The sequence below is a fragment of the Colobus angolensis genome, unplaced genomic scaffold, assembly GCF_000951035.1.
Source record: "Colobus angolensis palliatus isolate OR3802 unplaced genomic scaffold, Cang.pa_1.0 Scaffold389, whole genome shotgun sequence".
Lineage (NCBI taxonomy): Eukaryota > Metazoa > Chordata > Mammalia > Primates > Cercopithecidae > Colobus > Colobus angolensis.
Genome location: NW_012117254.1, coordinates 200,993 through 216,004, shown reverse-complemented (window position 1 = coordinate 216,004; position 15,012 = coordinate 200,993). Strand labels below are relative to the sequence as shown.

At 49.6% G+C, this 15,012-nt stretch overlaps 1 protein-coding gene across 1 annotated transcript; it reads left to right on the top strand.

Moving 5' to 3' along the window:
• Positions 1-4,610: 4,610 nt before the first annotated feature.
• Positions 4,611-11,800, top strand: FATE1 (fetal and adult testis expressed 1). The gene is made up of 5 exons (XM_011954644.1): positions 4,611-4,828; positions 5,872-5,999; positions 9,994-10,100; positions 10,511-10,589; positions 11,233-11,800. The coding sequence occupies exons 1-5, from the start codon at positions 4,723-4,725 to the stop codon at positions 11,362-11,364; spliced, it is 552 nt and encodes a 183-aa protein (XP_011810034.1). The 5' UTR covers positions 4,611-4,722; the 3' UTR covers positions 11,365-11,800.
• Positions 11,801-15,012: the final 3,212 nt, after the last annotated feature.

The window sequence follows — 15,012 nt, the reverse complement described above, 5'->3', positions numbered from 1 at the left end:
CACCCACCACACTCCCAGACAGGCAGAGAGCAGCAGGGTTAAGGGCATGACCACCACATAAACAGCTGCCTGCTATTGTCCCCACAGACAGATGAACTTCCTTCCTATCCATTTGATTCTCTGTTCACTAGAGCATGAACTTCATGAGGACAGGGACCTCATCTCCATCCCCAGTGTCTAGCACACAGTCAATATTGATTCAAGACAGAAAGCTGGAAATCAACGTGGCCCTGTCCCCATGGGGGTGGGTCCTAAGGGCTGCCCTAAGTTGCCCTGATACTTTTAATTTCCCTCTCTCTGCTCACAAGGTGGCCTTCCTTCCCTGGGCCAGCTATGGTCCCTGCAGTTTGACCCTGTGTCCTTCTGTCTGTCATCCCTGCCTCTTTAAGGAGAGGCGGGAGAGATACAAGACTCTGCTAGTCCCCTTTCCCCTTCCTCTCTGGTGTAGGGAGGGCTTTGGGGCTCCAGGGATGACCTCAGTACCAGCTGCTTCCAGGAGCAGGAAGGAGAATTGTTTACGGGTCCATAAGGTTCATTAACAAGCCAAGAGGAAGCTCTCAGCTGCCTGGAAGATCCAGGTGCACCCATTTGCTTGGGTTTGGGGCTGTAGCTGCCTGAGACTGGGCTCTGAGCAGGACTGGGAGATAGGAAGTCATCACACCCAATGGCTTTTTTACTTTCCTTCAAGACTTTGGCTTGAACGACCTCTTCCATAAAGCCCCAATATAAGATAAGAAAGTGGTAAGAGCTGAGCTGGTCTAGATGAAGAACAGCTAGAGTTTGCCTTGAAGCCCAGGCAGCCCCCACAAATCTCCCTAAAACTTCCATGTGAAGATGGGAAACTGAGGCTCCAAGCAGGTGAAACAACTTGCCTAAGATATCCCAATGGCAGGACTCTGAGTCACTCACAGATGTGCTGACTTTGGGCTGGGTTCCTGCCATCTCCTGCTGCAGCTTGCAAGGGAGGTGGGAACATGGGGCAGATAGAGCTGCGACCCTGAGCCGCTGGGAACTGGAGCAGAGTACTCAGCTGACTGAACATCTGGAAGAAGCTAATGGTTGGAAGGCACTGTTGGAGGCAGGTGATCAGGCTGGCTGGGGGCAGGCAGAGAAGACAGACAGACACAAGGGCAGATGGGTGGGTAGGTAGGCAGCAGCCTGAGTTGGACACCTTCTCCGTGGGTGGCTGGGTGCCCTCTGGGTTTCAGCAAAAGCTTGGATGCAATTAACTGGATTTGTTTGGTCCCCAGTGGAGGCTCTGGGTTCACGATCCTCCTTAGGGAAAAAGATGATACATTTCCTTTGGAGATACTTAGCTTGAAAGGAGGGAGAGTTTTTGTCTTATTCTTTTCTGTTAATAAAATAGCTCTTATTTTAATAAAGACCCAAACCCTCCAGCAGACAGTTAATGGGAAAGAAATACAGAAAATCAATAAACATGTGAAAAATTGCTCAAGATTATTCATAATTAAGGCAATATAAATTAAAGCAACAATGAGATAGATACCATTTTTCACCCATTATGCCTTTTAAATAGGTGCATAACATTTCTGTTGATCAGACTGGGAAGAAACACGGACTTTCTTCTCCTAGGTGAGGCCTCACTTTGTACAGCCTCTTTGGAGGCTCCTTTCACAATATTGGTCCATATAGGTCAAAATAATTAACACACATACCCTAGAACCCCACAATTCCACTTCTGGGCACCCACTGTGCAAACACATTTACATATGTGTGCAGAGAGACATGTTCAGGAACGCTCAGTGCTACATTGTTTCTAAACGTAAAAAAGCTCTAGACACCGAAAATATCCATGAGCAAGTCAATAAAGGAGCAAGGGGAGGCAGCTGTGTAGGGAAATGCTATGCTGGGCTGAAAAGAAATGAGGTAGATTTGTTCTGACACGGAGAGATCCCCAAGGCACCTAGTTCACTTGAAAAAATAAGTTGTACAATGGCACACATCTCAGATTTGTAAGATCTCATTTATGTAAAACACTGCACATTGAAAACAGACAGACACACATACAAGCCAGGTATGTTCTGGACCCTTCCTTCCCCTATGAAGAAGCATCTGTCGAACCTCTGGGTGAGCAGGGCCTTCCACTGGAGTGTTAGGGCTCTGCAGTCTGTTGTGTGCAATTGGCCATGTGCCATCTTCCTGGACCCAGGCACCGTGTAAGACTTGAAAGATCTCCTCTGTATTGCAGGTGCTGTAGTCCTTTGGGTCCCTGAGGTTAGCACCCAGACTTTGGGGTAGGGGGCTTTTCAGAATGGTTGGAGTACGAATTTAGGGCCATTTCAAAAGGAGATTACCATGTAAATTACAATTATGAAATTATAATTAGCTAACATGCTAAGAGACAAATTCAAAGGCACATTAAACTCTCTGTCACCTCCAAGTTGTTCTTGGCACTCAATCCAAGAGGGGAAGGCACGCTAAGGGGGTGAGATGCTGGGGTTTCTGAGTGGCCTTGGGGGTTCAGGGATTGGGAAGGCATTCTCCCACCCTCTTTGCTTGGCTTTAGGTGGTGGATTCTTATGCCACCAGGGGGCAGTGCCTCCACATGCACCTGGACCCTATGCTCCTGTGCCCAAGAAGCCCCACCAGGGTCCGTTGATAACTAGACAGAAATCTGGCCTCCATAGCCTGAGGCCCTGTGGCAAGCCAGTGCCTACACTACTGTAGCTTTGCTGACTTCTGAGTGCTCCTCACAATCCAGCCACCCTGTGGGGAGGCTTGTCCATGGTGGAGACTGACACCAAAAGAAGGGAGAAACTTGCTCGAGGTAAAATCTTGAGGTCATAGTGAGATAAGATTGTCAGATAGAATACAGGACACGCAGCTAAATTTCAATGTTAGATCAACCCGTGAATCATTTTTTAGTGTAAGTATGTCCCAAAGGTTAGTGTACAAGAGAGAATACTTACACTACAAATGTAGTATAAGTACAGATGTGTTGTTTATCTGAAATTTAAATGTACTTAGTATCTGTATTTTCATTTGCTCAATCTGGCAACCTTGGCTGGGCTTCCCAGGCTCCTGAATCCCACTAAGCTGAGCACACTCAGCAGTCTCTCTGCTCCCAAGGTGGCCCTCCAGAAAGCTCAAATTTCATCGCAGCTGCTCCACTAGATCTGGGAAGGGCTTCTTTGGGGCCTCCAGGAATGCAGGCAGGGCCTATATCAGCTCTGCTTCCCAAGAGCTCAGCCCCAGCGCCGGACAGGTGAGGTGGGGGCAGGGGACAGGCAGCCTCAGACCATGCTGCCCTATCTCAGCTAGTTCTGACTCCTTCCTTTCCACTCCCTCTCCTTCCTTCCTTCCTTCCTTCCTTCCTTCCTTCCTTCCTTCCTTCCTTCCTTCCTTCCTTCCTTCCTTCCTTTCCTTCCTTCCTTCCTTCCTTCCTTCCTTCCTTCCTTCCTCCCTTCCTCCCTTCCTTCCTCCCTTCCTCTTTTCCTCCTTCCTTCCTCCTCTTCCTCCCACCTGGCCTAGGGGCTCTGGGGGAAGAAGAGGCTATTTCTAAAAGGAACCTTTTATAAACCTGTCCTGATTCCTTTCACAAATAGCATCCTATTCCCCCAGGGGCTCTGGGGTTGTTTCCTAGAATGAAGGGTTCACATAGGTCGTTGTAGCAATCAGTGTTTTCCAGAGAAACAGAACTGATAGGATGTATATATGTATGTATGTATGTATGTATCTGCATATGCACAAGTATATATAAATTTATTTTAAGAAATTGACTTATGCGATTGTGGGGCTGACAAGTCTGAAATGTGCAGGGCAGCCTGGCAGGCTGGCAACTCAAAGAAGAGTTGACACTGCAGTCCTAGGGTAGAATTAACCCTACTTTGGGAAACCTCAGTCTTTGCTCTTCAGGCCTCTCAGCTGATTGTGTGAGGCCAACCCACATCATTGAGGATGTGTCTCTACTTCAAGTCCACTGGTTGTAGATACCAACCACAGCTACAAAATGCCTCCACAGCAACACCTAGACTAGTGTTTGAAGGAGTCACTGGGGACTAGAACCCGGCCAGGTGACACATAAACCTGGCCATCACAGTGGTCTAATCAGTAGGGAAGCTGAGGGAGAATTGGGACTTAAAAGGTGCAAGGCCTGAGGCCGCTGGGAGTTCTAGTGGCTGCAGTCAGGTCCCACCTCTCTTACCCTTCTCTCCCTTTGTTCTCATGGCTCCTGCCTAGTCTGACCTACAAAAAGGCTACCTCCCATGTCTGGGGACTCTGGATGGGGGAGGTAGGATATGCTCTCCAGAGAATCCCTTCTGAAGGTCTGGTATGGCCTGGATTGCTAGGACCTAGCTCTGCTGTAGCCACTGCCTGGCTCTTGGACCCTGTGCGAATCCTTGTTTCTTCATAGAAATGATGGAGGGTGGACCCCACCCTTCCCCCCATGGGCTAAATATGGAGATTCACAAGCCAGAGCAGCTTTCACAGTCAAAGGCATGGAATTGTATCTCTTCTCTTAAGTTGCTTACAGAGTAGCAGAGGAGAAGGCCACAGACCTAGCCAACAAGATACAATAGAAACAGAAAGTGCTGAGTCCAAGGCCTCAGCCTAGAGAGGGAGTCTTGCTCCACCCCCAGATCTGACTATATCTTCCTTGAGCTTCTGTTCCAGGAAGAGGTGATTTTCTGAGTGTGACTCCTCTGTTCCTGGCACCCTGTACATCCTTAGCCGTAGCTTACAAGTGAACAGCTGGTTGTGATGGCAGGAGGCCCTCCCAACACCAAGGCAGAGATGGAAATGTCCCTGACAGAAGAACTGAATCATGGACGCCAAGGGCAAAACCAAGAGCACCTGGTGATAGTGGGTGAGGATCCCCTAAAATACCCCTAGGCTACAGCCAACTGTGTAGATACGTGTCTGTACCTGTGCATGTGTGTGTTGGGAAAGGTGCATGTGTGCATGGAAGTGTTTGCACATCTGTGTGTTGGGCGGGCTTTGAGGATTTGTGGGTTGATGGTAAGGGATCTAGGAGAAAAGGGATAGATGATGTGAGCATTTTGCCCTGGGAGGGAGGAGGATGGGAACAACATGTGTGGTCCCTCTGTCTTCCCCGTGTCCAAGCCACCACAGTGTCTGTTGCAAAATACTCAGAGGGCTCAAATTATGAGACCAGAGATCAATTCTCTCTCCCAACCCTCGAATTCATTTTCCTACCATTTGGAGGAAAATCCAAACTCCATGATCTATGAGGTTGTATCAGCCTCCTCAAAACATTTCATGCTATGATATAGACAGAAAATACCATTTCTATAGCACACAAAGGGATCCAGATCACATTGCACTTATGTTTGTTCTTACAATGCTCCAAGCCTGCTTCTTCCCCAAAGACCTTGCATTTGCTGTTTCCTCTGTCTGGAATGCTCTTTCCCTCAACTTCCCAGGGCTGGGTCCTTTATTTCTTTCAGGTCCCTGCCTCGATTGTTGTCTCCTACCTTTCTAGGAGGAGCCCTTTCCTTCCACTGTGTTACCCTGTTTTGATCATTTATGGAGCCTGCATCTCTCTATCTGCATTTGCAAGGATAGACCTTCTGTTTTATACCTGTCATTCACCCTTATACACAAACAGATGGTCAGTTCCTTGATAGCTGGAATCTTGTTCTTGGTCATTGCTCTCTAGGTTACTGGAGAGTAACCTAGTCTCGAGCTGAGCCCTCAGGAAATTCTTGTTTAACTTTTGAACAGATGAACAAACTGAGACCTGGGATCAGCTGGTGGACAGTGGTTAATGGGTGCTGAGTAATTCCCAAGAAAGCTAGGGACTCTGTCTTCTTTTTGGTGTATTTTGTGCCCAAGAAGCCCTGGTACAACTTCTACGGGTGCTCCTGGGGCCTCTGTTCTTCTCTCTAGAAATGATGGAGCACGGATCTCGGTCCCTGGGTGCCTCCCAGAAGAGGCAGAAGTTGGAACAAAAAGCTGCTGGCTCTGCTTCAGCCAAACGAGTTTGGAATATGACTGCCACCCGATCCAAGAAAATGGTACTGCATGGGGTCCTCAGCACATGGTGGCCAGGTTGGGGTTGGGAGTACTGGTTGTAGGGGCTGTAGCCTGACCAGGTCAGGCAGGGCTAGACATTGACTTGTGAGGAGGAGGAAGCTCCTGTGTTCCAAGCTGGCAAATGAGGACAGAAAGGTCAGGGTCATCCTTTCCTATGCTTGGGATGCAACCTTGGGAGTTCAGAATGCCTGAAACAAATATTGCATGGGGAGTACATAAATATTTCACTCTGTAAATCCATTGTGTGAAATAACACTTTCCTGTATTTAAAATTGTGTGTGTGGTGCGTGTGTGTGTATACACACAATAACTCAGGTGAGGCTCCTATGCTTTCTGGCTGTTAAAAAATCCAGTCAAGTGGCCTGGCATGGTGGCTCATGCCTGTAATCTCAGCACTCTGGCAGGAAGAGGTGGGCGGATCACTTGAGGCCAGGAGTTGGAGAACAGTCTGGCCAGCATGGTGAAACCCTGTCTCTACTAAAAATACAAAAATTAGCTGGGCATGGTGGCACATGCCTGTAATCACAGCTACTCAGGAGGCTGAGGCATGAGAATCGCTTGAATCTAGCAAGCAGAGGTTGCAGTGAGCTGAGATGATGCAACTGTACTCCAGTCTGGGCAATAGAGCAAGAGAAAGAAAGAAAGAGAGAGTGAGAGAGAGGAAAGAAGGAAAAGGAAAAGACAGGAAGGAAGGAAGGAAGGAAAAGGAAAAGAAAGGAAGGAAGGAAGGAAGGAAAGAAAGAAAGAAAGAAGGAAGGAAGGAAGGAAGGAAAGAAAGAAAGAAAGAAAGAAAGAAAGAAAGAAAGAAAGAAAGAAAGAAAGAGAGAGAAATAAAGAGAAAGAAAGAAGAAAGAAATCCAGGAAAGTGAATCTGACCATTTTGTAGCCAGTCCTTTTAAGCTACATTCGATATGGGTGAAGGAATGTTCTAGAACAAATAGTGGCTATACTGTTGCAAATGATATTGGGAAAGCACAGTCATTTTGGAGGGGGAGGGAAGCCTGACTATTCTAGAGAATTAAGTGAGTCCCACAGTTCTGTAGCCAATCATTTTAGCTAGCTAAATTCACTGTGGGTAAGGGAAAGTTTTACAAAAATTGTTGTTATGCTGTTGCAAAGGCTGCTGGGAAAAGCAACAAGATTGGAGAGGGAGGGAGGTCTGACTGCTCCAGGAAATCATGTGAGTCCCACAGTTCTGTAGCCAATTCTTTAAGCTACATTCATTGTGGGTGTTGAATCTTCTAGAAAAATGCTGGCCACATTGTTGCAAAGGATACTGAGGCATTTTGCAGAGGAGGGAGACCTGACTGTTTTAGGGAATCATTAATCCTATCATTGTGTAGCCAGTGTTTTTCACCACATTCAGGTGGATGAGGGAAAGTGTTAGAAAATGGTGGTTTTACTGTTACCACAGTAAAGTTTGAAAGTTATTGGGGGGGCAATAAGGTTGGAGAGGGAGGGAGACTTGATTGCTGAAATGATTTATTGGGTAGCCCCAGTGAAGAATGAGAAAAAAAGCTTGCAGGTTAGAAATTTCCTGGGAATAAAAATAATTCAAATATTGAGTTGGCTTTTTGTGTCCAAAGACAGAAGCCAAATCAAGTTGCTCCAGGAAGTCAGGCTCCTGCAAGCCACCAATGTCCCTGAGACTAGAGGATATATAATCTCTGGTTTAATTAAAGTTGACTATGAGGGCTAGAGGTAGACTGAAAATATAGACATTATATTGAATTTATAAATTAAATTTAGAAATTTAGAATGAGGAAATCTAATTTATTCTATTCATTCATTCATTCATGCATTCATTCCTTTATTTTTGAATAAAACAGTTAATGCAACTGTCTCTAGGAGAATCATAATACGCAAAGGTGAGAAAAGTTAATAACGCTATCCTGCTGACTTGGAAAAAAAGTAGTGTGCCTTTAAAACTACATGGAAATAAAAATGACATTTTTTGAAATGATTAACAGAGAGAAGTTGGGACTTGGTGTGTTAACAACAAACTGTGTTATCTGAAACAAACAAAATCCAGCCATCAGCCATTCATCCTTATTTTTTGCCTTCAAATCTCTCAAATTTTTCTTTGTCCTTCTGATTCCAATTTATAGGAAAATCAAGCAATGGTCTGAAAATTTTTCTAAGAGACACCGTTGATCAAATTCTAGTTATGGGGTCCTTCTAATTCCCATTATCTTTTTAATGCAATTTTTGAAGTATCTTAAGAAAATAAAATATTGTGACCATGAACTACTGTTCATAAAAATGTTGCACCAATATCTGTGTGCTCCTCTTGAGAGAGATTAGTTTTGCATTATTGCAACAAACAGAGTGCAGTGGCAAAGTTCCTATGAAAATCCTTTACACAGAAATCGATCCACCTTCAGTTTGATGTTGTTACCTCAGAACAGAAGAGGGCTGCAGATCTTTCTCACGTGACAAGTGAGCCTTGGTTGTCTATTTTTTTGTAAGAATGAGGCAAATAGAAGAGCTAACCCAGGACTCTGCACGCCTTGGTCAGGCCTTTCAAATGGCAGGCTCTACTTCAGCAGGGTAAGCAGGTAAGGAACTGGCTATCACGTGGGGCACCCTGAACCCTGCCAGAATGAAGAGGGTTTTATTTTGTGTCACTTTCACCCCAGCTTTCTTATTCATTTGATTCAGGTTTTGGCTTGGGGGTAAGTGCCTGGCTGCCAGCCAAGAGTGAGAAGTGTGGATGACTGCTTCATACACAGATCATTAGTTAAAGGCCCTGTTTTCCTCCCTCCTCTCCTTTCTTGTGATATGCGGCCATTGTCCTTGCAGGTCTAAGTCCTCTCTGGATGCTGCTGTCGGGGGCCTCCCTTGTCAGCTGAGTCCCATCTGCTTTCCATCCACACTGAGGCCTAGTTCCTCCATGGATACTTCCTGGATTCCAGAATTCTATTGAATCCTTTCATTAGCTGATGCCTCTCGTGTTGTCTTCCTTCTTATGGGTTTATACTGTTTTATTATCTTCAGTGGCACTTAGTGGAGCCTTAACAGGAACGAGTGTTAAATATGAGAGACATCATAGTGTAATGGTTAAGAGTATAACCTCTGGACTGAAATGTCCTAGGTTCAAATTACTGCTCTGCTACTTACTAGCTGTGTGACTTGGACAAGTTTATTAACCTCTCTGTGTTTCAGTTTCCCCTACTTTCAAAATGGGATGTTAATGATACCATTTCACAGGGTTGTGATGAGGAATCAATCACTTAGTATTGGTAAGGGCTTAGAGGATGGCATGGTCCCTGGCATGTGGTGTGTGTTAAATAAGCAGCTTGTGAAATATTTCGTCTTGAACTGGAAACCTAGAACTATGATTTGAGCCCAGGCAGGTCTGGCACCAAAAGCCACGCTCTGTTCCTCTATCCTCCACTGACTCTTCAAAGGCATCAGATAGCCCTGGCCCAAGGGCTCTGGGGCAGAGATGTACACACTAGGGAGTTGTTGGCAAATGGATGAAAATGAAAGCCACAGGGATGGCTGGCTGGGCTTACCCAGAGGAGTTGGTGGTTTCCCAGTAGCCAGGGTTCTAGCCTTAGCCCTGACATTTACCATGCATCCTTGGGAAGTAAAGGCACCTCGCCAGGCCTCAGTGGCCTGGGCTGCCAATCAAGGTTTTACGTTCTCCTTCAGTAGGTTGCTCAGCCTCTCAGCTAATACCTGCATGTGAAAGTTCTTGCAGAGGACAGAGACCCCTGTCACTGCTCTTCTTTTGCCACAGCCTGCCTGGATGACCAAGAGCTACCGAGGAGCATGATGCAGGTGGGGTGGTGGCCAGCAGCCTGTGTGGAGTTCCCAAGCTTTCCTAGAGGCCTGAAGCTGCCAGCCCTTGATTCCAGAGACGAGGCACCATGTGACTCCCCATGTGGTGCACCATTGGTTCTGGGCAAACTGGGGAAGCCACTCACGTGGGGCTGGGCAGGCTACTTTACTGATCATTCCTTTCTTCAGGGGTCCCAGCTGCCAATGCCCAGAATGCTGAGAGAATCAGGCCATGGGGATGCCCATCTCCAGGAGTACCCTGGCAATTTCCAAGGCATGCGTTTCCATTATGATCGGTAAGAGCTGAGGGTCTGTGGGCCTTGGCTGCTCAGACAGGGCCCAGAGTGGGGCAGGGGGCTGGTGAGCAGCTTGGCCAGGACGGAGTCATGAGGGCCTGGAATGCCTCCCTGTCAGAGACCATGAGCACCCTGGCTCCCTGCCCATTTGGGGCATCCCAGTGCTCTGTGGGCTAGCCAAGTTGGGCTGGGCTGGGCTGGGCCAGGCTGGCTCAGGCTAGCTCAGGCTGACTCCCAGTCCTCAAGGCCCTAGGCCCTCTTTACCACGGGAGAGGACTGGAGGCTCACAGAGTCACTGTCCAAGAAGATCCCGACCTTACCTGCTTGACCTCACTGCCTTCTTGTGCTCACTGCCAGGTCCTGCCGGGGACCACCAGCAGCTTTGCCCCTCTGTCTTTTTTCTCTCCCAGCAACCCAGGGACAGATGCAGTGGCACAGACTAGTCTGGAAGAGCTCAATGTACTGGAGATGGAAGTCATGAGAAGACAGGTGAGGAGGGACCCAATTGGTGGGTGCAAGCAGAATCACAATGCCTTGGAGTAGTCAGGGCTCAACAGCTGGGGTCTGGTAGCCCCTTACAGTCATCTTTCCCTTTAGCGCTGGAGGTGGGGCAGATTCCCTTCCTTTTCCTCCTCATCCCCATGGCTCTGACCCAGATAGATGTCCAATCTCAAACCTACTGCTGTCCCTGAGATGCTGGCAGGGAATAGGGGCAGATAAAAGGTGGAGGAAGAGGGAACATACAAGGATAAGTGTTCTATGTCCAGAGAGAGAGTGATACCCAACGGTCTGAGAGAGGGGTCGCGTTTGTTCAAATCAAACCCAGACCTTCTCAGGAGGAGACCCTTCCTTCCTTGGCTCCCCAGCGCAGCTGGAATGGGCTGGCCTCTTCCAGAGAATGGAAGTGAGCATTAAGGGAGAAGGCAGAAGTAGGGCCTGCAGACGCAGCAGCCAAGTCTTTGGTCCGGCGGACCTGGCCCAGCCCCCTGCTTCTCACTGGGGCACTCCCCGCTCCACCGCCAAAGGGCAATCAAGCCCCTTCTTGCTTTAACTTTATGCTTTTCCGATGGCTGAGCTGTGGGCTTCTGGAGAAGAGCCTCGCTCAGCAGTCCTGCCTTTGGCTCCTCTGCAGCTATATGCAGTCAACCGGCGTCTGCGCGCCCTGGAGGACCAGGGCGCCACCTGGCGCCAGAGGGAGACCCTGATCATCGCCATGCTGGTGTCAGCCAGCATTGCCAACCTGTGGCTGTGGATGAACCAGTGATCGCCCTCGCGCGGCCTCCGTATTGGAGCCCTCCCTGCTTCCCCTTCTTTCTTTCCTCTTTCCCCGGGCCGCCAATGCCCATCCCCCTTTTATCTCCCAACAGCCCTCAGGCAGCGTCAGGGTCATTTTCAACACTGGTTAGGCCTCCTACCTGGGGAGGCCAGGTCACTGCATTGTGAGGTCCTGGCTGCTGCGAAGGTGGAGGAGGACTGCATGGGCTGAGATGCCACCCTTTGAAGGGTGAAGAGCATGGCGGCATCTGGACGCCACAGTAATACCTAGTGGCAGCCTTGCCTTCCTGGCCTCAGCGGCCCTTCTGTTCCATCCTCTGTGGTCAGGGGTGTGGCTTTGTTTTTCTCCCTTGTTTGCTTCCACCTCGTGCACAGCGCTCTGCGCAAACATCATGCTCGATAAAAGTTCCGCCATAGCAGCAAAACTCTGTGGCTGAGGTTCTTGTGTCCAGCACTCATTTGGGGCAACAGTGGGATTGGGGTGCACTGAGGAACAACAGCTCCTCTTCACAAAGACCTTGTGGCTGGAACTGAGCCTCTGCCATTGCCCCAGGGGCCCTGGTTTCCTCTTCCCTTTCACCTTCCCCGCCTCACTGTCCCCAGCCCCAGCTTTGCAAAGTTCTTCCTGTTGGGCTCATGCAAATGGGTGCTTGTGGGTGTGTGGTTCTGGGAGCATGTCTGGACTGTGTTGAAGGGATGCAATCAGGGGAAATCTCCTGAAAGGGACCAGAAACATTCTCATTTGCACAAGAGGAAATTGAATTCCAGAGGGAGGAAACATGTACCTGGGTCATCCAGCGAGACAGGGCCTGGGTGTGAGTTCTCTGGTGTGAGTTTTCCTGAGTCCTATGCTAGGGTTTGACCTGCCTCCTGCAGACAGACTCACTGGAGATGAGGTCCTGCCTCAGCTCTGCAGGCTGAACAGGAGCTACACATACCCCGCACCCTACCCACCACACACTCTGGGTCCACAGCCCATGAAGCACACCTCAGGCAGGGTGAATAGTCGGGTCGTCCAGTGGGGCTGAGCCTGAGAGGTGGAGAATGTTGCCTGCCATATGGGGGCCTGACCACAGTGCAGATGTGCCTGGCTGCAGGAGGCCTACGGAAGAGCTGCAACCCCTTTCCCTGGGACCAAGGGATCAACACACGTGTCTCTGACCCAGAACTTTCCACTGGCTTTAGTTGCTAAGTGCACCTTCCCTAATCCCCCAAATCTGTCAAGGATTCTCCATCTATAAAGATTGGGGAGTGTGTTAGTCACTAGGTATGAAATGAATGTGTGTGCCTGTGTATGTGAGAGAGAGAGACAGTGAAGAGACAGGGAGAGGAGGAGGGGCGAGGAGAGAAGAAAGGATGGAGGAAGGGAGAGGCAGAGAGAGAGATAAAGTCAGAGACACAGAGTGGCAGAGGGAGGGAAGTTAGAGTAGAGGGAGAGAGAGAAAACTGAGTCCCAGAGCCTGCTCTGCCCCTGCTCCCCCTCTTTCTCTCTGGTCCTCATGGGCTCCTATACAATGAGGGGGTTCTTCCACCCCTGACACTCTAGGATTTGCAATACTTGCAAGATGAGGATGCAGGGCCTCCTGTCAGCCCTGTGGGACACCAGGCATGTGGCCCCTGGAGCCTGGGCCCTGCTCAAAGCAGAGAAAAGGACACCTAGGAAAGAAACAGTTGGGAGATTCTCTCTCTGGTCCCAGAGCACAGAGGTAATCAAGTGCTACAGGAAGCCCCTCTGCAGAATGGGGAAACAGCAGCACCCAGATATGAGTACTTCTGGCCAGGAGAGCCAAGAGGGCCAGGGAGTACCAGGGGTGTTCCCTGTCCTCTGCAAATGGGCTCTGGGGCCCCAGGAGTCACCCATGGGTTAGATGGAAGACAGGGGGACCTCCTTGCAGGCTGCCCCTCCTCTTCCTTCAGCCTCAGGACAGACCAGGACCCAAGATACAGAGGAATATTAAGGGAACCAGGGAGATGGAGCAGGGGCAGCACGTGCAGCTTCTTGCCGTCAGCCCAGGGCTCCCACTGCCACGAGTCCAGCCTTCACACTGTCTACCCTGGGCTGCCCCTTTCTCCTGCCCCAGTCAGGCCTCACAGGAAGCTCAGAGGAAGAGGAGACTGCAACCGGGAAGGGCTGGGTCTGCCCTTTGGGACCTAAGTGTTTGTGAGCCTGCACAGACATGGACATAGTTGCAGAAAAGGTCTGGCTGAAAATATGTTGTGAAACAAAGGTTCACCCTTGGGAGCAATTTAGCTGAGTTGCAAACAAACAGCATGGCAGTGCCCTGGAGGAATGTCTCCTGAGCCAGATGAGCTCATAAGGAGCCCTTGACGGGGCCTCCACCCTGCCTTTCTGTGTGACCACTTGGCTGGTTCCCAGCAGGGCTGGGGGCCAGTTCCTAGATGGGCATTCTTGCTCTATCTCTAGAACTCCCTGCCCCACCTAGAAGACCTCAGGAAGCTCCTGAGAGGACCTGGAGTCAGAGCTGCCCAGGCTGGGCCCCTCTGCAATGTTCCTTAAGGGGCATGGGGACCATATTGTGGGGGCTGGCACATCTGTGATTCCTGAGCCCCTAGGAGACCCAAAGAGGCTCAGGGGGCAGAGTGCCAGGAGGCAAGTTGGCACCTCCTGCCTGGCCCTCTGGCTCTGACCCACCTGGAGCATTTGCTCATCTGATTGCATTTCTCTGCCAGCCTGTCCTTGCCTTGCCCAACCCCTCCACCCTGAGCCCACCCCTTCCTTCAGCAAGCCATGAACTTCCCCATGGCAAAGCAGGATGCTGTGGGTGAATGAATGAGGGAAGGAACTCATTCTTACTTGGGGGTGGGGGAGGGGATTCTCCTGGCATGCTGTTTATCTGTAGTCTGTGAAGCTTCCCAGGGGCTGCCCAGGCTTAGTATTAGAGGGGTACACATCAGTCCTCCACTGGATCAGTAGCTTCTTGAGGGCACAAGGCAACCTGCATTGTCTTCTGCACTCCTGGAACAAGTAAAGGACTGGCAGGATGGCCTCTGATTAGGGCCCCCAGAGATTGATTCTAGCCCTGGTCTTCCCCTCCTGGTCTTTAGGGCATGCCTTCTGTTGAAAACCTTTCCCTACCAAAGGAAGTCAGTTCTATTCATTGCTTCCTATGGCACATCTACTCTGTGCCATACACGTTGTTTCTTAAAAATGTTTAATTACACAAGTTGTTCATGAACACATTCTCCCCAAAAAGGCAAACATTCCAGGCCTAGCTAACACAGTCCCTTGCACCCCAATTGCCAAGTCCCTCCACCGAAGTATTTCCCATGGTTTGGTTGGTGCGTATCCTTGCAAACTCTCTATGCTGTTCCATGCAGATTATGCGCACCTGTATGTACCCCAGGCTTTGCACGCAGGATGTCATTTAAGCCACTCCTAGCAGCCCCCTGAGGGAGTGGCTTGTCTTCCCAGCTGGCTGCGCAGGTGGGCAAAGCTTTAATCCTCCATTTATGTAGTTTCCTGCCCTGCCAAGTGGGCCCCTGGTCCTCCGCCAGTCCTGGGCAAAAGCTGAAACTCAATATTCCAGTTCTTTTGTCACAGGCCGGCTTCCTGGCAGCTGGTGGAAGGTGGGAAGAGGAAGGTGGGCATGTGAGGAGGGGTACATGAGGGTGCATG